Genomic DNA, 22,276 nt, shown 5'->3' on the forward strand with positions numbered 1-22,276 from the left:
GCGTGATCATCTCTAGGCCCATCCCTGTTGCTGCAAATGGCACTATTTCATTCTTTCTAATGGCTGAGTAGTATTGTATATATGTAGCACATTTTGTTTATTCATTTCTGTTAGGTTGCTCCCAAGTCTTGGCTATTGTGAATAGTGCTGCTATGAACATTGGGGTGCATATATCTTTTCAAATTAAAGTTTCCTCCAGATATATGGCATGTGTATTCTTAAAAGGCACCTCAGGGATCTCTGAATCTCCTTTCCCCCATGGAGTTCAAAACCTCAGGGTATAATACAGAGGCTCAAGATCATGGGGAATACAAGTTCTTTTGTGGCAGGAACAGGTTTTCCAAACCCCACATGCATCATTCAGTCAAAATAAAGGGACAAAAGGCGTCATGAAGGAGCCGTGAGAGAACAAGAAAGAAAGAATGCAGACCAAGCCAGACACATGAATTTGAGATGTTGCAGACACACCTTTGACCCCTCTCCCTCCTGTCTCTGGGCAGTGCAACTCTGCCCGCTTCTGGCTGTGCATCCTCCTCTAAAGGGCCTGCCAACATCATTAATTCTGTGTTTCATTTCCTTTCCTAGACTGCAAGCTTCCAGAAGGCAGGACTGTATCTTTTCTTTCTATCTGTCTAGTGCCACATACCAGCCTGGCATGTTGCTGAATTCAGGGAGAGATGTCTGGTTATAATCTTCACACAGATATCTCCATCAGGATGCCCCAGAAGCACCTTAAACTCAATGTGACTTGACTTGATTCTTTTATCAGGATTCTGCTCAACCTTGTGTTTCTGTTTCTATATTGGTTGGTGGAATCCAGACACACAATCAGGGAGCTGATGTTTTCCAGCCTTCGTAATACTTGACTGCTCAGTAGCCACAAACTCACTGCTTCCTCTTTAGAAGTCCTTATTTCCTGGGTCAGGAGTTTCCGTCTACCTTTCTGACTGCTCTTCCTCTGCCAGTCCGATTCCACAGGGCCAGTTCCCTCGGTCCTAACCCATCCACAGGGGATCATGGCTTCCAGCTCCATCAAGGTCTCAACAGCTCTCTGATCTCTACCAGCCTGAGTTCTACAGTTGTGGATCCACTCACCTCTCAGACCTCTCCGCTTGGCCAACATCTCTCATCAAACATATCCAAAAAGGAGCCTTCCTTCCCCATCCCCAGCTCAATGAATAGAACTTACTGTTCTAGTCAGAGGTCTGTGTGCATTGTTCACACTTCCATCTTTTTCACTACCCATATCCAGCCAATTGATAAATCCCGTTTTTGCTTCCAAAAACTTCTCCTTCCTCACTGTCTTAATCTAATCTGTCTTGATTCCTTCCTGAACTCTATAGGAAGTCTCCTAATTTGTCTGTCTATAATCTCTTTGCCCTATACAATATATTCCTTACACTAAAAAAATCAGAGCTATTAAACTCACAAGTCTGCTCAGGTCACTTCCCTCCTGAACTTTTCAGTGTCTCACCGCAAATCATGGATTAAAGACAAAAGGCACCACCTCAATCCAGGCATGCACATAAATGATGTATATTTGTGATGAATGGGCTAACCTTAGGGAAACATGCAAAATGCTCTGTATACAGATGAAGGAGTGGATCCTATAACTAGGAGGGAAATGATATCTGAACAGTGAGTCCCAGTGCTCTATGCAAGTAGAGACTAGTCCCAGGGTGAGTTCCTGGGTCAGAACTTAGGACACTTAAACCCTGAATTTTCAGTGGGGCCAGGGCATCAGAGAGGCCCCAGGAGTTGGCCAAGCAATTCTCTAGTCAAAGACAAGAAGTCAGGACACAGTAGGAGACTGGTGCCATGTGGAGAGACTGCTATTGGTTGGAAAAAAGGCTTTTGAGGAACAGGAATGTCTAAATTAGATTGTCACCTATTAGGTGATATACTGTGTGCCCCTGCCCCCTGACTTCTCCCCCATCCCCCATCCTCTGCCAACCCCGGCTGCCCATCAGTCCTTCAGTGAGGTCTACTACAGGGCTGGTTGATCTCTTTGTTTTTACTGTTGTTTTAAGTGCAAATGGTTGGAGGGGTTACATTTTCCTTCTAGACCGATGCAGTATAAAACAGAGGCTTCTTTTCTCTTTCTGACTTACTTCATTCTGTACAACATGCTCTGGGTTCATCCTCCTCATTAGAACTGTCTCAAATGTGTTCCTTTTTATGGCTGAGTAATATCCCGTTGTATATATGTACCACAATTTCTTTATTCATTCATCTTTGATGGAGATGTGAGGGAGGTTCAGGAGTGAGGGGACACAGGTATACCGATGGCTGATTCATACTGATGTATGGCAGAAACCAACACAGTATTGTAAAGCAATTATCCTCTAATTAAAAATAAATAAATTAAGGAAAAAACAGGCTGCAACAGGGATGTAAAACCATAAGCTCAAATTCACAGGCTTTTGGGAAAGGCTTTGGGCTATAGAATTGGGGGTTTGAAGCAGTGTAGACTGGAATGTAAATTTTTCCTGGCATAGAGCTTACTCTTACCTCCAAACATCTGGGCTACACTAGGCTTCTGGGCTGGGGAGGGGTCAGGAACCATAAGAGGGGACTTTTGAACCGAGCCTTCTCAAAGGATAGGTGAGGGTTTTCAAAGTCAGAGGGAGGCATTTCAGGGGATTGAATGTAATGTGGGAAGATGCAGAGTTGAGAAGGGTCCTAGCTTGAGTGGTTTGTGAGCCACAGAGGGTAAATGGGGCCCTACCAGGAGCTGTGGTCCAGAGTTATACACTATTACAGCCCAGCGCTGACAATGCCTGGAACAGGCTTTCCAACCACGCTTAGATCTGTCTTTTAACCTTAGCCAAGACAACCATTTTCCCCTGCAATCAAAGACAGAGTGGAGGCCAGGGGAGCAGAATCCTAACTGCCTCAAATCAAGAAGTGGTAACTTGTTCCTTTGTCATCAGACAGTTTAACAATCAATGGGCACCAGGCTGACATCTGGCCAAGTGGCATCAGCAGAGCTGTTGTACCACAGACAGTCAGCGTTTCAACAGACCAGGGTCACTAAGAAGAATTGCCACTGGGCACAGAAAAAACAATAACAGTGTCATTTAAAGACAAAGAAGAACCTCAGTTCTGCCAGACCGATGACAGGAACTCATTCATTGCCAGGATGGTTCTACAAAGACCCAAATTACAAACAGGGTGGAAGCGCTGATTCACAGTCTGTTTTCAGTGGCAGAGCATTCATGACACATGGTCTGCATCTATCAGGACAAAGAATACTTGTCCAGATTTTCCCTTTTAAAGATAAAAATCCTTTTTTTCCCTGACTTCCCAGTGGGTTTGTCACGAAATGAATGAAATAGTAGGGAAGAATAAATCAGAAAGGACAGGCTTGAAAGTGCAAATTATTGTCATTACCAGGAAGCAGGAGAGGGCATGCTGAAGGTAGAAGTGTGATAGAAAATGCTTACCACCACCACTGCCTGCAGACAGCCCTTTCATCTTCAATTAGGTAATTACCACATTGCTCAGGGGATGAGGAAAGCAGTTACATGCCTTTTCATCCTGTCACCTTGCCACCCAGCACCTCATGGTTGGGGCGCATCCTGTCTCCAGGTCAGTGTTGCTTCTTGTCTTTTTGATACACGGAGGAGAAGGTCCCCAGGCGCCCAGCCCCCTCTCTCCTGAGCAAGTACAAAGCTGAGAACTTGCAAACTTGGTGGTGCTGTGTAGGAGTCGCCAAAGGCACCCTCCCCAGGTTGCTCCAATCACAGCAGAGGACAGAGCCTCCTGGACTCGTGGAAAATCTTGAGAGTGGACAGGTGGGCAGAGGGTGTTTCGTGCACAAGCAGACTTCCTGGGGGCGCTCAGGTTGCTGCACTTGTAAACTCTGCTGCCCCTGCCTGGCTGGCTGGCTCTGGGCACTATGATACGAAGCGAGGCAGGGCTGGGTAGAGGAGGGGGTCCTGGTAGAGGACCAGGTAACAACCTGGTCCACCTGGCTCCATCCCAGCTCACCTGGCTCTCCAGGCAGAGGTTTAACTTGGTCCACTTCAAAGAGCCCCAGGGAAACGTGACTGGAAATCCCCCTTCCTCAAGGCTGCCCACTGGGTTGTTTTCAGGCAACAGTAACCCAGTGTCTCCAGGAAGTTCAGTTAAGATGGCTGGATAGTGAATTGACATTTTCTCCCCTGGGCTGGGGCGAGCAAAGGAAACAGATGAGACAGAAGAAAGCTTTTCCCTAGAGGGATGGAACAGCACTCATCCCAGGGCTCAACCCATGGATGGGGCTCTCTGTGTTACCTCCTCCCCTCTGCCCTTCTCTCAGCTGCTCTTTAAGCACTGGGTTACATTTTGAGCGTAGCACTGTCCTTGACAGGGATGGTGATGGGGACTGGTTGGAGGAGAAATTTGACTCATCAGAAGTTTACGAGGGGGACTTCCCTGGCAGTCCAGTGTTTAAGATTCTGTGCTCCCAATGTAGGGGGCACAGGTTCGATCCCTGGTCGGGGAACTAAGATCCTGCAAACTGCACAATGCACCAAAAAAGGAAAAGCTTACAAGGTTTTCTAACTAGTGGGTGGTCTCCAAACTTTTTGGGCCACACATCCCATCAGTAAAAACTGTTTGACAGTGCATCCCCAAAATATGTATGTTCACTTATAAATTATTACATGCACTTGCATCTATCCATGTATTTAATATTGGTAAAGGTTACTTCCACATAAAAAATGAGTTCAAGGGTGAATATGTTCTTTCACCTGACCCTAGTGGGCCATATTCTGTACCCCTTATGCAATCTGTCCCTCATTTTGGAAACTCCTTTCTAACATTAGAGTTCTTCCCAAGTTCTGTTTTTTTCTGGGCAAAGGATGAGGGAGAGAAATCCACTCAGAGAAAACATGGGTCATGGCTGGGAACACGGGTTTTGCTCAGAAGTCAGTGAAAAAAATCACTTTTCAATGTCTTCCCTGCCTCATCATTGATGGCAGGAAGGAGTGCTGGCACCCAAGAACTCTTGACCCAGCTTAGAGACAGCGCTTTAAGAGGCCCACTCAAAGTTACTGGTGTCTCATTGGGGCCTACAGACTGTGAGCATCTATGGATACAGGAGCTTGTGCTTTTGGATAATGGGTAGCCTGGACCATTTCACTGCCCCCTGAAGTTGCTCCACAGTCTTTAGAAAAGGGAGGGGAGTGAAGTAGAGGTTAGGGGGAGCCTCTTGCTTCTCCACCTTGGTGTTGAGATCACTTCTGTACACTTCGGTGTCGGAAGGATGCTCACCTCCAGCCTTGGATGGGCGTGAAGGTGCCTGTGGGGTACCATCTTCAGTTGAGTCGATTGGTCATGGGGTGACCACAGGCTAGAGGTAGGACCGCCATGGCCATAATAGGTGAACCAGATTTGTTTCAGGCACCTGCTCTATGCCAAGCTCTGTGTGATTATGAACGGAACCCACTTCCTCGAGGGGCTTTCAGGTCAGTGCAGGAAAAAGATAATCACATATGTATATGCAGTGCAGGGAATGTCTTACTTGGAGGTTTCCTCAAAGGAGATTCTGCATTGAGTAGTTAATTTGGGAGGTGACCCCCAGGGTATATGCTGAGGAGGGAGAATGTGAGAGAGTGAAGGGAGAAAAAGTCACAAGAAAGCATCAATGAACAGGTTACCACTGTTGGTACCTGGACCTCAACCCTGCAGGGGACTCTCTGAGGGACTCTATTGAGCAGTGCTGCTCAAAGTGTGGCCGCAGGACTGAAAAAGGTCAATTTTCATTCCAGTCTCAAAGAAGGGCAATGCCAAAGAATGTGAACTGAGAACTTCCACATGTACAATCTGGGTTTTTAAAAGTCAGAGGAACCAGGGATCGAATTGCCAACTTTTGCTGGATCATGGGAAAAACAAGGGGATTCCAGAAAAACATTTACTTCTGCTTCATTGACTACCCTAAATAAAGCCTTTGACTGTGTGGATCATAACAAACTGTGGAAAATTCTTAAAGAGATGGGAATACCAGACCACCTTATCTGTCTCCTGAGAGACCTGTATGAAGGTCAAGAAGCAACAGTTAAAACTGAATATGAAACAACTGACTGGTTCAAAATTGGGAAAGGAGTACGTCAAGGCTGTATATTGTCACCCTGCTTATTTAACTTACATGCAGAGTACATCATGCGAAATGCCAGGCTAGATGAATCACAAGCTAGAATCAAGATTTCTGGGAGAAATATCAACAACCTCAGACATACAGATAATACCACTCTAATGCTAGAAAGTAAAGAGGAACTAAAGAGTCTCTTGATGAGGGTGAAAGAGGAGAGTGAAAAAGCTGACTCGAAACAACATTCAAAAAACTGAGATCATGGCATCCAGTCCCATCACTTTGCAGCAAATATATGGAGAAAAAGTGGAAGCAGTGACAGGTTTTCTTTTCTTGCACTCCAAAATCACTGTGGACAGTGACTGCAGCCGTGGAATTTTTAAAAGACACTTGCTTCTTGGAAGAAAAGCTATGACAAACCTAGACAGCATATTAAAAAGCAGAGACATCACTTTGCCGACAAAAGTCTGTATAGTCAAAACTACAGTTTTTCCAGTAGTCACGTATGGATGTGAGAGCTGGTCTATAAAGAAGGCTGAGTGCCGAAGAATTGATGCTTTTGAATTGTGGTGCTGGAGAAGATTCTTGAGAGTCCCTTGCACTGCAAGCAGATCAAACCAATCAGTCCTAAAGGAAATCAACCCTGAATATTCATTGAAAGGACTGGTGCTGAAGCTGAAGTTCCAATACCTTGGCCACCTGATGCAGAGCTGACTCACTGGAAAAGACCCTGATGCTTGGGAAGATAGAAGGCAAAAGGAGAAGGGGGTGACAAAGGATGAGATAGTTAGATAGCATCACCAACTCAGTGGACATAAATTTGAGGAAACTGGGAGATGGTGGGGGACAGAGAAGCGTGGCATACTGCGGTCCATGGGGTCACAAAGAGTTGGACATGAGTCAGAGACTGAACACCACCAACTCAAAGTATGACCAGCGTCAGCAGCATCACTTGGGAGCTTGTTAGAAATGTAGCATCATGGGTCCCACCAGGCCTGCTGAATCAGAATTTGCACATTAAAGTTTGGGAAGCACTGCCTTTAATCTTTCATCTTTATCAAACATGATAACTTTGATATAAAACATATTTTTCTATATTTGAGGACTTGATTCTACCATACCTGATCCTTCTGAATAACTTCTTTGGGATTTCCAATGTTTGAAGTGTATATTAAAGTTTTTCCAGTCCTTTGAAAGCTCTTTAAAATGCAACACCTTTACCTGCACTTTATCATAATTACAACTCAATTGCAGTGACAGAAGGCTCATGAAACCTACTGTTCTGTAAAATGCAAATTTTGTATGGGAAATACTTCCCCTGGGAGAAAATGAAGTGGCTGTCATTTGAAAAGTTATTTTTAAAGGAAAGTACGTAGTGCCTCCTGTACTTTAAAGTTTTGTCAAAAACTTCAAGGAATAGAGGACCCTTTGTGAAAGAGCAACACATACACAGAAAGATACTTCAAAATGTAACAGAAGTTCCATATTTAACAAAATGTCAAAGACAAGTAGTTCAATAGTTACTTATATACCTTTTATACTGGCATGTGATTTTACTTTTGGTATCCACTCATCTTCATTTCATCACTAACACAAGGATTAATCTAAGGTTATAAAACTTAATTTTTCACATAGTGTATCAGTTAGCTTTTACTCCATAATAAACAACTCCCAAACTCAGTGCTTTAAGGGAGCAATGATTTTTTCTTGTTCTTATGTCTATGTGTTGGCTGGGGTGGCTTTGATGACCTCTTGGGCTCAATAGGCTTGGCTAAAGGTTGGATCTGAGTCTGTTCCTCAGATCAGTGGGCTGCCTGTGGCATGTTCTCATAGTGAATGGCAAATATAAATGGACCAGCCCAACTCCATAAACATATTTCAAGTCCCTTATGTAGCTCTTCTTCTATTAATAACATCTCATAAGCCAAAGCAAGTTACATGGCCAAATCCAAACCAAGGGTTCATTAATGCTATTGTCTGGATGTTTGTGTCCTCTCAAAATCCATGTGTTGAAACCTAACCCCTGAAGTGGTGATATGAGGAGGTAAGGCCTCTGGGAGGTAATTAGGTCAGAAAGGCTCCACTCTCTTGATTGGGATTAGTGCCCTTTTAAAGGAGGCTCCAGTGAGATCCCTCTCCATGTGAGGACACATGAGAAGTCTGCAGCAGCCTTTCACCACAACCAACTATGCTGGCACTCTGATCTTGGACTCTTGGCCTCCAGAACTGTGGGAAATACATTTCTGTTGTTTATAAACTTCCCAGTCTTTGGTATTTTTGTTATACTAGCCAGAGACAGAGAAGTGTGCTCCACCAACCATAAGGCAAGTGACATGACCAAGCCCAACTCCAGTGGGGTGAGGCAGCGCACTCCTCCCAGAGTTAGGGGGATAAGGGAGTGAATATTTGCAGAAAAATAATCTCTTCTACCATGAGTAGAAAAATTGAGGCACAGCATTTTGCAAAATAAATCATTAGTGCTGATATGCAAATGCTTTTTGTATTCCAAGAGAAAAAGGAGGACATTGAGGACCTATAGTTACCAAGCATTCTGCTGAGAATTTCCTTGTGTGTTACTTCATTGAACCTTTTATCTTTTTAAAAATATTTATTTATTTATTTGTCTTGCTGGGTCTTTGCTGCTACACACCAGCTTTCTCTAGGTTCAGTGAGCGGGGGCTACTCTTTGCTGCAGTGCATGGGCTTCTCATTGCGGTGGTTTTGCTTGTTGCGGAGCACGGGCTCTAGGCGTGGGCTCAGTAGTTGTGGCGCATAGTTGCTCTATGGCAGGCGGGATCTTCCTGGAGCAGGAATCAAACCAGTGTTGCAAGGTGGATTCTTAACCACTGGACCACCAGGGAAGCCCTTCACGGAACCTTTTAACAATGCCATGACGTAGCTATTTTAATTCCATTTTACAGATGAGGTGATAGGTCACCGAGCTGGCATGTGGGATGTCAAAGAGTAGAGCTCAGTGTTTTCTGGAAGCCTTCAAATGCTATGAATACTGGGTCACTTTTTTTTTTGGCATGGCAAATCAAGCTCTTATTTCTTAGGGGAAAATACTATCTTTGCTCTGTTCCTATTTATCCTGGATACAAGAAGAGCTGTAAATTTTCTATGAGTTTAGTTGCCTATCACGCTTGACATTCAAATTGTTGATTCAAACTGGTTCTCTTGAATACTTGGAGTGTCAACACACATTGGCTGCTCAATACAAGTTTTCTGGGCTTCTGGGTTAGGGTAGCCAAATGCTTGGGTAACTGGAGTGTGTCTGAACCCTCTTAGCTGTTTCCATGTCTTGCTGTCCTATGGGAATGTGGTTGGGGATGGGAGGCAGTGTAGAGAAGTCAGGAATTCTGGTCTGGAAATGCTGCCCAGAGAATCTCTCAGAGGATTTCCTGGTGGTGTTCTCCCCGCCGGCCCCATCTGAAATGCCCCACCAACCTAAGTGTTAACTTGCTGTGAATGTTTAGCAAATATTGTGCCAGGCACATTAACGGGAGCGTTGTTGTTGTTGTTCACTCACCTAGTCGTGTCCACTCTTTGCGACCCCATGGACTACAGCATGCCAGCCCTCCCTGTCCCTCACCTTCTCCTGAAGTTTGCCCAAGTCCATGTCCATTGCATCAGTGATGCCATCCAGCCATCCCATCCTCTGACACCCTCCTCTCCCTCCACCCCCAATCCTTCCCAGCATCAGGGACTTTTCCAATGAGTCATCTGTTTACATCAGATGACCAAAATACTGGAGTTTCAGCTTCAGCATCAGTCCTTCCAATGAGTATTCAGGGTTGATTTCCTTTAGGATGGACTGGTTTGATATCCTTGCTGTCCATGGGAGCATAGAGGAAGGTAGACTGAGGATGGGAGGTGACTGGGTTTATTCCCTGAATCTGTGTTTTTGCAGGGGACTGTGATGCCCACTCAAGCTTGGGTACTATTGTGTCAGCCTCTCAGGCAGAGAAGGCTCTCAGCTGCTTCTTTTTGTTTAGGCCGTAGTTGATTTGCAATATTGTGTTCGTTTCACGTGTGCAGCTTCAGAGTCTTTCCCATTATAGATTATTACAAGATACTGAATATAGCTCCCTGTTCAGTTCAGTTCAGTCGCTCAGTCGTGTCCGACTCTTTGCAACCCCATGAATCGCAGCACACCAGGCCTTCCTGTCCATCACCAACTCCCGGAGTCTGCCCAAACCCATGTCCATCAAGTCGGTGATGCCATCCAGCCATCTCATCCTCTGTTGTCCCCTTCTCCTCCTGCCCCCAATCCCTCCCAGCATCAGGGTCTTTTCCAATGAGTCAACTCTTCACTTGAGGTGGCCAAAGTACTGGAGCTTCAGCTTCAGCATCAGTCCTTCCAATGAACACCCAGGACTGATCTCCTTTAGAATGGACTGGTTGGATCTTCTTGCAGTCCAAGGGACTCTCAAGAGTCTTCTCCAACACCACAGTTCAAAAGCATCAATTCTTCAGCGCTCAGCTTTCTTCACCGTCCGACTCTCACATCCATACATGACTACTGGAAAAACCATAGCCTTGTCTAGATGGACCTTTGTTGGCAAAGTAATGTCTCTGCTTTTAAATATGCTATCTAGGTTGGTCATAACTTTCCTTCCAAGGAGTGAGCATCTTTTAATTTCATGGCTGCAGTCACGATCTGCAGTGATTTTGGAGCCCCAAAAAATAAAGTCTGACACTGTTTCCACTGTTTCCCCATCTATTTTCCATGAAGTGATGGGACCAGATGCCATGATCTTAGTTTTCTGAATGTTGAGCTTTAAGTCAATTTTTTCACTCTCCTCTTTCACTTTCATCAAGAGGTTTTTTAGTTCCTCTTCACTTTCTGCCATAAGGGTGGTGTCATCTGCATATCTGAGGTTATTAATATTTCTCCTGGCAATATTGATTCCAGCTTGTGCTTCTTCCAGCCCAGCGTTTCTCATGATGTACTCTGCATATAAGTTAAATGAGCAGGGTGACAATATACAGCCTTGACGTGCTCCTTTTCCTGTTTGGAACCAGTCTGTTGTTCCATGTCCAGTTCTAACCATTGCTTCCTGACCTGCATACTGGTTTCTCAAGAGACAGGTCAGATGGCCTGGTATTTCCATCTCTTTAAGAATTTTCCACAGTTTATTGTGATCCACACAGTCAAAGGTTTTGGCATAGTCAATAAAGCAGAAATAGATGTTTTTCTGGAACTCTCTTGCTTTTTCGATGATCCAGTGGATGTTGGCAATTTGATCTTTGGTTCCTCTGCCTTTTCTAAAACCAGCTTGAACATCTGGAAGTTCACAGTTCATGTATTGCTGAAGCCTGACTTGGAGAATTTTGAGAATTACTTTACTAGCGTGTGAGATGAGTGCAATTGTGCGGTAGTTCAAGCATTCTTTGGCATTGCCTTTCTTTGGGATTGGAATAAAACTGACTTTTTCCAGTCCTGTGGCCACTGCTGAGTTTTCCAAATTTGCTGACATATTGAGTGCAGCACTTTCACAGCATCATCTTTCAGGATTTGAAATAGCTCAACTGGAATCCATCACCTCCACTAGCTTTGTTCGTAGTGATGCTTTCTAAGGCCCACCTGACTTCACATTCTAGGAGGTCTGGCTCTGGGTGAGTGATCACACCATCGTGATTATCTGGGTCGTGAAGATCTTTTTTGTACAGTTCTTCTGTGTATTCTTGCTACCTCTTCTTAATATCTTCTGCTTCTGTTAGGTCCATACCATTTCTGTCCTTTATCGAGCCCATCTTTGCATGAAATGCAAATGAAATAGTTCCCTGTGCTATACAATAAATTCTTGTTGTTTATTTTATATACAGTGATTTGTGTCTGTTAATCCCAAACTCCTAATTTATCCTTCCCTACCTCCTCCTTCGGTAACCACAAATTTGGCTTCTATGTCTGTGAATCTGTTTCATTACTTAGTTGATTTGCATCATTTTCTTTTGATTCCACATGTAAGTGACATCATATGATATTTGTCTTTCTTTGTCTGACTTACTTCACTCGGTATGACCATCTCTAGGCCCATCCACGTTGCTGCTCTTTGCTGCTGTTTTATTCCCTCATTCATTGCAGGTTTGTTATGGGTTCTTACTCCCATCCGGGGATGGAAGGGGCCAGTGTGTGGGCAGGCCAGCCTCAGAGGACCAACAACTGCCTCTGAGCCTGTGAAAGACTCTGAGAGAGTCGCTGCCCTGCTTCCCATTCAGCCACACAGTCCCCACAGAGGTGGGAGTGGCTTTTCCACAGGTGTCCAAGCTTCCCTCCGGGGTCTAACCCAGGGTTCTCAAACTCGGCACCGTTGACATTTTGAGTTGGATGATTCTTTGTTTTGGGAGGTACTGTCCTGTGCACTAGAGGCTGTTTAGCAGCATCCCTGGCCCCTGTGGACTCTGTGCATGTCCTGCCCCCAAGTTGTGACAATGTCCCCTGCGGCATAAAAATCACACTGCCCCTCCTGCTTTGAGAACTGCTAGTCTTATCTGAGTGACCCCTCAATAGAGGTGGTCCTGGGCGATTCAGTTCTCAGGAAGACAAGCAGTGGAGAGGTGAGTGGTATAACCAGAAGGAACATGGGGTATGGGGCAACCATGGCTTTGAATCTTGGCCCTGCCAATGAATAGCCATTGACTTCCCTACCCCTTCTTCATTCCCAGTCTTCTGTAACCAAAAAAAACCAAAACCAAAACCAAAACAAAACAAAAAAAATCACACACCCACAAACATTATTTTCATAAATGACTTTTACTTCTTTATCATTTTTCTTGACAGTAATTCTTGGCAATGTGCATATAACATGAAGGCAAGCATACTTTCAGAAGTCGTCAAAGATATGGTCCTATTGGCCTCATTTTCTTAAACCATTAAAATATTTTCATTTATAAAAATTAATCTAAATATAAATATTGACACTGAAGATCAAAATCACTTGATGACAAAATAATTCTTCTGGAACTATAACATATGCTTATGGATTTTAATAGTAAATTAAATCTTTGCACTTATTTGGCACAAGGAAACCTTATAAAAATTCAAATGCCATAGAGCAGGCTTCTTCTTTTTTTTTGCAAGGCTTACACAGTACACATTTTTGTCAAGGAAAACTGAATATTTTAACACTGTAACACAACAGTAGTTGCTTTTCATGCCTCTTAAAGAAAACGCTCTGTTTGGAACTCAGATCTTTTTTGTTGTGTTCTTAAATTGTGTATTTGTTTGCTTTTAACCACACCAACAGAACAAAAAGCCAAAGATTTACTTTATTTCAAAGGACTCATTTCTGTTGGATAACACATACACAGCATCAGCAAGGAATATTACTGGAAGATAGGTAGACCCCCATCAGGAATGGATCATAACACACATATCAGCAGCAAGTCAGGTCTGGAAATGTGCACAGCAGCAAAAGAACATAGAAGTTGAAAACAACATAGAATGAGGCTTTGTCAGGCCTTCAAATTATACTTAGCTTAACGGTCTGATTTTGGCAAATTAATCACTCTGGCCCTCAGTCTCCTCATCTGAAAAATGAGGATACCTACTGAATAGGGTTGCTATAAGGATTAGAATGATAAGTCTATTGCCTCCTTCAGAGCGGTCCCTTAATAAACATCAGTCACGCTATTCCCTTACTTCCCATCTTGTGCCTTCTTCCTCAGATTCAAAGTATACAAGGAGAAAATTTTAAAAAAGGTTGCTAATACTCAATTAATTGAGTGAAATTCCAATTCCATTTGCTTTTATAAACACACTCTAAATAGTCATGCGTTTGAGACCACACAAGGGGAGTTAGCTTCAACTCTCGTGTCTGTTGAATTCAGAGTTTGTCCTTGCTTTATTCAGACATGCGAGTTTTCTCAGGCTATTCCTTAACCATTTTTATCTTTAGGGTCATCTTACTACTTCGGCTGAATATTTATTGGGAGGTAAATTTTGGAGTACAGCATTTCCTTGTGTGGTTGTACTCCGCAGTCATCCAGTTACCTAAAACCTCATTTAGACGCAGTCATTGCTAAACCACATCTTACTGATTCTGGACAATGCACTAAAGTTAAGCCAGTGGTGGGCTTTCTCAAGCCCCTCTCCCCTTCAGAGTGGGGAGATTCAGAGAGTCCAAGGAAGAGCCCTGAATTCTTGATGAGACATTGTTTCAGACAGACCTGGGCATGGCGTGGGTGAGTGAGAGCTTTCCGTCCTGTGGCTTCTGACTGTAAAGTGATGGGAGGAACTGGTGGTGTGGTGGGCGAGAAGCCAGCAGGAACGAGGTGGCTGGAGGGAGACTTTTGACAGGTGAGGGCTCCCCGAGTTAAACAGTCCCCAGTGCTCACTACAGGGGCGTTTCACTTTTCTCCTAAGCATTTGTAGGACAGACATGCCTATGAGAGAGTAATGAGAACTGATGACCTAAATGTTAATACGCTTCCCTCCACCATCTCCTGACCCCAGCACTGTATTTTGGGACAAATTGTTGACATGTAATTCTAGTTGAATCAAAAGGGTAAAAAAAAAAAAATAAGGTCTTAAAGACAGTACACAGTAGCAAAGTGAACAGGGAAAGGATGCATCTTTTGAACGTGGAGCTCAGCTGTTGGAAGCCAGCGTCTTGGTTTTCTGTCTTGGATTCCCCTGGGAGCCTAAGGCAGAGCGTAGGCAAGACCTTGATGCTGAAGTCTGGGTCTGCTTTCCAGCTGAGGTATCAGGACAGCCCTGTGCAGGGGCGCGCTGTGGCCTCCCCAGGCCCTCTCCTCAGGTGGAAATCCGTACAGTAATTCGATGGCTGTTGGGTCAAGGCACTGTTGTGTATGGCCGGAGGCAGTGGGTCACTGGTAGAGAAGTGCCGTGGTGCTAATACATCACAGCGGACTCCAGGGTGGGCTCCTGCGGGGAGAAATCGAGCAGGTGCAGTCAGCCCCTTGGTGAGAGCACAGACAGGCCATTAACAACGGCCGCTGCTTTTCTGTGTCGTTAAAGGTGTTCATGCCCTTTGCCCAGTGAAATCGTTCACAGTACGCAAAGAGTGATGCATTTCTTACACGTACTTCTTAATCCATCTGAAATTCATTTTGGTATATGGAATAAGACAGAACTGATTCCCTTCCGACTACATCCCATTGGCTAATTTGCCAAGCACAGTTTTTTTTTTTTTTTTTTAAATTATCTATACCTTCTCTACTGGTTCCTAAGGCTTTAAAAAATCATGAAACAGATTTTCATATGTGTCTGTATCTATTTCTGAGCTTTCTATTCTATTTCATTAACTATCAATTTCTTTACAGTTTTTGATTCATTTTAAAATCTGGCAGGAAAACCATTTTAACTTTGCAAATTGCCCTCGTCTATTCTTTCATATTTATTCCTGTATGAACTTTAGGTCCAAGGAAACCTCACTAAGAATTTTATGAGAATTAAACTATAAATTAATTTGGAAAGAAACGAATTTTTTTGTGGGATTTATTAATCATTATCTCAGTATTAAAGGTCTCGTTGCATTCCTGTAAAATTTATCTGGTAATTTATTATTTAAAGTACCCCTGTATTTAATTTGCTAATATTTTATTTAGCATGCCTCACCTTTCTGAAGAAGCACTACTGGTGTGTGATCTGTATGTGTCTGTGCAAGTGAGTGAGCATGGAGATGTGTACACACTTGCCAGCCTCATCAGGCTTTGGTTGTTGGGGTTTCAACAGTTTCAGAACATGTGAGATTATCTTGAGGATTGGGGTCACAGAGGGTAGTTTTATGCTTTCTACCTGTGGGAATTTATTGAGGCTTTCTTTGTAGTTGGTATAAAATCAGTTTTTATAAATGGCCCATTGATGTTTGGAAAGAAAGTGAACTCTGTTAAGTATAAAGTTAGATATGTTTTTTAGAGATATTTCTTAATTAAAGCTTAGTAATTACACTATTCCAATTATCTAATTTGTATGTATTTCTGGTGTACTGAGCTTCCAAGGGCTGATTAAAGGAATTTTAAAGTCATTAACCATGGCACATTAAATTGCGTTGTTTGCCAGTCCAAGAAAGGCTCGTGACTGCCTTTATTTTATCAATATCTAAAACATCCTCCCTCGCTGTTTCTTTCGTGTGCTTCCTGCATTGAATTCTACTTTGTTTGAAAGTAGCATTCCTGCCCTTTCTTTTTTGTTTCCATTTATTTAGCGAATATTGTCTATCCTTTCATTTTTAACCTTTCTGTGTTATTTAAAGTTAATTTATTTAAAAAAACAATTTACTGAGGTGAAATTCACAAGCATAAAATTAACCATTTAAAAATCAACAATTCAGCAGCATTTAGTACATTCCCAATGTTACATAGCCACCAGCTCAGTCAAGTTTCAAAACATACCCTCACTCTACGGTAAAACCTCTTATCCTTACGCATTTCTTGCTATGCTCCCTCCTCAGAGCCCCTGGCAACCACTTATCTATGTTCTGTCTCTATGGAAGGTAATTTATTTATTGTTTTATTTATTTATTTTTTAAATTTTAAGAGAGGGGGACCTGGAGCTTTATTCTCCTTAAATTTTTTTAAAACATTGTGTTGAAGTGGAGTTGATTTACAGTGTGGTATTAGTTTCAGGTATAGAGCAAAGTGATTCAGGTCTGTATGTGAGCTTCGTGCTCAGCCGCTTCAGTCGTGTCTGACTCTGTGTGACCCTCTGGATTGCAGCTCGCCAAGCTTCTGTCCATGGGATTCTCCAGGCAAGAACATTGGAGCGGGTTGCCATGCCCTCCTCCAGCGGATCTTCCTGACCCAGGGACTGAACCCGAGTCACATCTCCTGCATTGGCAGGTGGGTTCCTTACCCCTTAGCATCATCTGGGCAGCCCAGGTGTATGTGTGTATATATATTTCAGATTCTTTTCCCTCATGGGTGGAGTACAGCTCCCTGTGCTATACAGTAGGTCCTTCTTGGTTGTCTATTTCGTATATGCTAGTGTGTATATGTTAATCTCAAACTCCTAATTTATCCCTCTTCCCCACCCGCCCGCTTTCCCCTAAGGCAATTTATTTTTAACTGTCTTATTTATAACAGATTCCTTCCCTGGCCCTAGTGGTCTGCCCTTTTAGAGTAATAATGCATATTTTTAGGTCTTTGCAGTAATGGCCAGGAGCCAGGTAATTGGACTTTGGAAGGTCGGGGTAATGGTCTGTTGCCATATGGTGCCTAAGAGATGCAGTAACTTGTAATTCAGAAGAGCATGCCCTCCATTATGCCATATCCTGGTGTTTGTGCGCTCACGACACAGGGACAGTGCAGGGGGAGGAATGGGACGGGAGCAACAGGTGACGCATAAAAGGCAACCAAATAGGTCTGCCTGTGCTTCAGTCTTGTCACCAGCCATCTTCTGCCCCCTCAGCATTATCAGTATCCCTGTGGCAGTTCAGCTGGATCTTTACCTCCCATGTAAGCAGCGTCAAGCATTTACAAAATTCTGAAGCACATGTTGGTGTTAGGGTAATAATCCCTTAGCCCTCTTACATGATCTCCAGGTTTATGCAAATTATCCATTATCCCTTCCTTTGACACATTTATGGGCAGCTGCTTTTTTTTTTTTTTTTCTCAGAAAAACAAGTAATTAATGGCTAACAAGAAATTTAAGGAAGAGTGAACATGAACCAAAAACAGAATAAAAACTTGTACACCTCAATCAGACCTTACATTTTGTCTACATATTTTTATTTTATTTTTTAAAAATTTTTATTTCTATTATATTAAACCTGGTTCCTAAAAGGAGTTGGAGATAGAGCTGAGAGAATGCATCCACATACCCAGAAGTTTAGCAATATAAGGAACCCTGTCACTTGACCAACAGACCATGAAGGAAGTTCTGACTGGGGATCTACAGAAAGAATGGCTGCAGACTGGAGGTGCCATCAATAGTGAAAGTAACTGGCATTAAGACAGAGATGACTTACTATCAAATCCTTGGGGGTGCTATTCCTTTCTTTAGTCCCGTTTGTTGAGGAGTCTTGGAGAATGAAGTTGCGGTTAAATGTTTTAATGGTGCTTGTTGAAGACGCCTCAATTTTTTCAGCTAAAAGGAAACACACAGGCATAAGTATCATCTGGAAGCTTGACTGCTGGTTAAGGAAGAAAGAGCAGCTGTCCAGTTTACCCAGATTTTTGTTCTAGACTTGGCATCTCATTCTGGGTCCATAGGTCTGACTGTGGAAATGCTTTGTTCTGTTTATTTATTTTGAGGTAGATCAAATAAACCAAGGCATCATCCATTGGTGGCTTTCTGGCAAAAAGGTAGCTTGGAGAGAATCCAATACAGTCTACTAACTCTTATTTGCAATTCTGAAATATAAAAGGCTCAAAAACAAAAAAGGCAAATTTTTATGACTTTGGAGTCAAAACTGCCTAATGGCAAAACCTGACGTAAGCTGACAAGTGGCCGTTTCAGGTCCTGGTCCCACCCGCAGAGCATGAGCATTCTCATTCTTAGCTGCAGGATTACTGATGTGTTTATCACCACGGGGAGGGGGCTGTCGGGAAGTACAAAGCACACATACCACATTACCTTTCTAAGGTCCAAATGATTCTGAAACACATATAGACCCAAGGGTTTCAAAGTAAGAGCTCATGGATCTGCAGTATATTTTAATTGTTTAGGGCTCCATGGAATACAAAGTAGGCATTCAGTAAACGTTTGTGGAACAATGAAGGGTGAAGCCAGAACTCAAACATGTATCCACTGACTTTCTACTCATTTACTTTGTTAGGTCTAAACTTCTTGTTTGGCATCCTCACTCTGTGGCTTCTGAATCCAGGGAGATGGTTGAAAACGACCAGTAGATAAGGGTGATGGGACTGGCATTACTGGAATCCCTCTAAGCTGGGCCCTGAGTTAGATGCTGTCAGCGTGTGCTCACACCTCCCTGACGGTCCCCGTCCCAGCCCACTCTGACGGCATTCTGCTGCAGGCACACCACTCTCTCTGAGCCCATGAGTGATGGGGCGGATCAGAAGTAACAGGGAGTTAATGTCCCTGCCCAAAATAACCTTCAAGCAAAGATGAGACTTGAAAAACCTCATCTTCCTAATTCTTTGAGCAGGAAAGTGTGAGGTACGGTTAATACTGTCTCCCAGAAGTCCCCATCAGGGTTTAAGCATTATTTGCACAAAGAAGCAAACTATTAATACTAATCAAAGTACACCATATTGGCTTAATTTCCTTCCCTGAATCATTTCTCTCTTCCCATATCCGTGTTTCTTGGAGTTATCTCCCATATCACATCCTTGTCCCAGGGTCTGACTCTTGGAGGAATCCAAATCAAGACAGACTCTCCACAAGGGTAATTCTGGGTGAGAACACCCCGTTAGATCTGGTCCTCAAACTCAGATCTCTGAGTTACTCTACGTGAATGAGTCAGGCTTGACTCATGGGTGGCTCTGTGGTCTGATGTAAGCATACCTTTCACTGGTGGAGCAGGCAGTTTCCTCCTCTGCTGCCTCGATGTGTCTATGGTTTGTACCTGAAAACAGAACACAGGCATCAGTACACCTTTGTGAAGCCACAGGGGTTTTATTTTCTGCATTGTCCAGGTCATGCGGTATTCCAGCAGATGGAGCGAGGGACAGACTCACCTGGTTCCTTTGCTTCTGGTTTCGTTTTCTGGTGAGGCGCCCACAGGGTGCTATGTTCAACCCTGCATTGGTCAGGGCTGAAATCCGGCTCTCAATATCAGAAATCTTAATGCAACAGAAAGACAGAATCAGTAAGCACAAAGTCCAGGAGGAGAGACTCTTTATTAACAGTGTTATGAACCTATGGAAAACAAATCTGCTTTGATATATGCTCATTCATTCATTCATTCAGCTTCCACCAGGCACATCTCCACCTGGTACTGTAGTGAAGAAAATAAGCCACAGGTCCCTCTTTGTAAATTTAATTTTCCAGTTGTTAGCTCTCGAGCATGTCACCCCTGTCAGAGGTCCCTGAGGGATAAATGGAAGCCTGGGGCATGGTGGGAACTCTGGTCCAGGGCCACCGGGCTCAGCATAGGGGTGGGGGTGGGGTCAAGGAAGGCTTCCCTGGGAGGCAACACGCTGTGAGTTTTGAAAGGCAAGTAGGAGCTGGAGATCCACCTTCCTTCTTCCATGACTCCGAGAGTCCAAAATCACACCACCAGGTCTTAGGTGGGAGGCCCAGCAGCATCTGGTTCAAGTCCGTTTCCTCTATGAATAGGCCAAGTGGCTTTGAGAAACTCCCTCCAGTCTCTGGGCATCGGTTTCCTTCACTATAACATCGGAAGGTCAGAAGGAGCTCAGATTTCTTCTCCAGCAATGTCTTAAGGTAGATACGGAGAACAGGTGTCTACTCAGTGCCAGGAAAGAATCCCTGTCCGTCCATGTCCCCAAGGGTGAAGAAGACACGGTCCCTGCTCTTAGAAAAGGGTATCACTATGTGCCATCACCATGCTGAGCACTTTAAGTATGTGAACTCACTCATGCTTCGGTCACAATCCTGTGATGCAGGCACCGTCCTCTTGATTTTACAGACGAGGAAACTGTGGCTCAGAGGGATGAATGACGCACCGAACATCTCACAGCAGAGCTCAGAATTAATGCCAGTGCCCATGCCTTCACCATGCTGTCCCATCCTCGGGGGCCTTGCCAAGACCTGGCATGGGGAACCCTGGAGGAGGCCGGCAGAGCTGAGGGAGGAGGCTGGGGCCACAGCCATTTCACTGCGATGACGCAGCCTGAGTGTGCTGGGGCATCAGACTGGAGACCTGAAAGCGGGCCCAGCCCAGCGTGTGTGCCCTCCACCCCAACATCTTCACTGCCTTCCCTCTGTCAGTTGCTCAGTCATGTCCGACTCTTTGTGACCCCATGGACTGTACCCTGCCAGGCTCCTCTGTCCATAGAATTCTCTAGGCAAGAGTACTGGAGCAATAGCTAGGACATGGAAGTAACCTAGAGGTCCATCAGCAGACGAATGGATAAGGAAGTTGTGGTACATATACACCATGGAATGTTACTCAGCTATAAAAAAGAATGCATTTGAGTCAGTTCTAATGAGGTGGATGAAACTGGAGCCTATTATACAGAGTGAAGTAGGTCAGAAAGAGAAACACCAATACAGTATATTAACACATATATATGGAATTTAGAAAGACAGTAACGATGATTCTATATGCAAGGCAGCAAAAGAGACAGAGAATGTAAAGAACAGACTTTTGGACTCTGTGGGAGAAGGTGAGGGTGGGATGATTTGAGAGAATAGCATTGAAACATGTATATTACCATCTGTGAAATAGATGACCAGTGCAAGTGGGATGCATGAAGCAGGGCACTCAAAGCTGGTGCTCTGGGACAAGCCTGAGGGATGGGGTGGGGAAGGAGGGAGGGGGGTTCAGGATAGGGGGACACATGTGCACCCATGGCTGATTCATGTCGATGTGTGGCAAAAACCACCACAATACTGTTAAGTAATTATTCTCCAATTAAAATAAATTAATTAAGAAAAAAAGAATACTGGAGTGGGTACTGAAGTAGGTACTGAAGATCTCCAGGGGATCTTCCTGACCCAGGGATTGAACCTGGGTCTCTTGCATTGCAAGGAGATTCTACCATATGAGCCACCTGGAAAGCCCATTGCCTCTCCTGTCCCTAAGCTATTTTGTGCTGCGCAAGACAAATTCTAATTCCACTGTCATTTACTGAGGGCTTCTTTGGATGAAGCCCATGGGGACAGCTGTTCTAGGAAATGCAGAGAGAAGGTCTGAAAGGGCAGCAAATATGGGAGATGCTTCCCCTATCCTGGCAGTCTTTCTCAGAGAAGGAGGAGGAGGCAGGTGAAGGCCAGGACTGTGCAGCTGGTGAAAGAACTCTAGTGAAGCTGCCCAGCAGCCAGTCCCCAACAGGGGCCACTGTGCAGTCCTTGTCCCTCCCTGCCCCCCAGATGCCTTCCTATTCTGATTCCTCAAATTTCACACTGAGGAGGGCATTCCCTTGGTTTAGAGACCAACAGAGCCTCTTGATGAAAGTGAAAGAGGAGAGTGAAAAAGTTGGCTTAAAGCTCAGCATTCAGAAAACTAAGATCATGGCATCTGGTCCCATCACTTCATGGCAAATAGATGGGGAAACAGTGGAAACAATGGCTAACTTTATTTTTGGGGACTCCAAAATCACTGCAGCTGGTGATTGCAGCCATGAAATTAAAAGACGCTTACT

At 44.1% G+C, this 22,276-nt stretch overlaps 1 protein-coding gene across 6 annotated transcripts in view; it reads right to left on the reverse strand.

The window, feature by feature from the left end:
• Positions 1-12,814: 12,814 nt before the first annotated feature.
• LOC122425065 (myosin VIIA and Rab interacting protein) overlaps positions 12,815-22,276 on the reverse strand; it is a 217,642-nt gene continuing 208,180 nt past the window's right edge. For all 6 annotated transcript variants that reach the window (XM_043443378.1, XM_043443380.1, XM_043443379.1 and 3 more), the window contains 4 exons: positions 19,685-19,789; positions 19,512-19,572; positions 18,010-18,128; positions 12,815-14,966 (listed from right to left, as the gene is read on the reverse strand). In XM_043443378.1, coding sequence (XP_043299313.1) covers positions 14,934-14,966; positions 18,010-18,128; positions 19,512-19,572; positions 19,685-19,789 — 318 coding nt within the window. In that variant the 3' untranslated portion in view covers positions 12,815-14,933. The remainder of the gene's footprint in view (positions 14,967-18,009; positions 18,129-19,511; positions 19,573-19,684; positions 19,790-22,276) is intronic.

This window comes from Cervus canadensis, chromosome 22 (genome assembly GCF_019320065.1).
Source record: "Cervus canadensis isolate Bull #8, Minnesota chromosome 22, ASM1932006v1, whole genome shotgun sequence".
Classification (NCBI taxonomy): domain Eukaryota; kingdom Metazoa; phylum Chordata; class Mammalia; order Artiodactyla; family Cervidae; genus Cervus; species Cervus canadensis.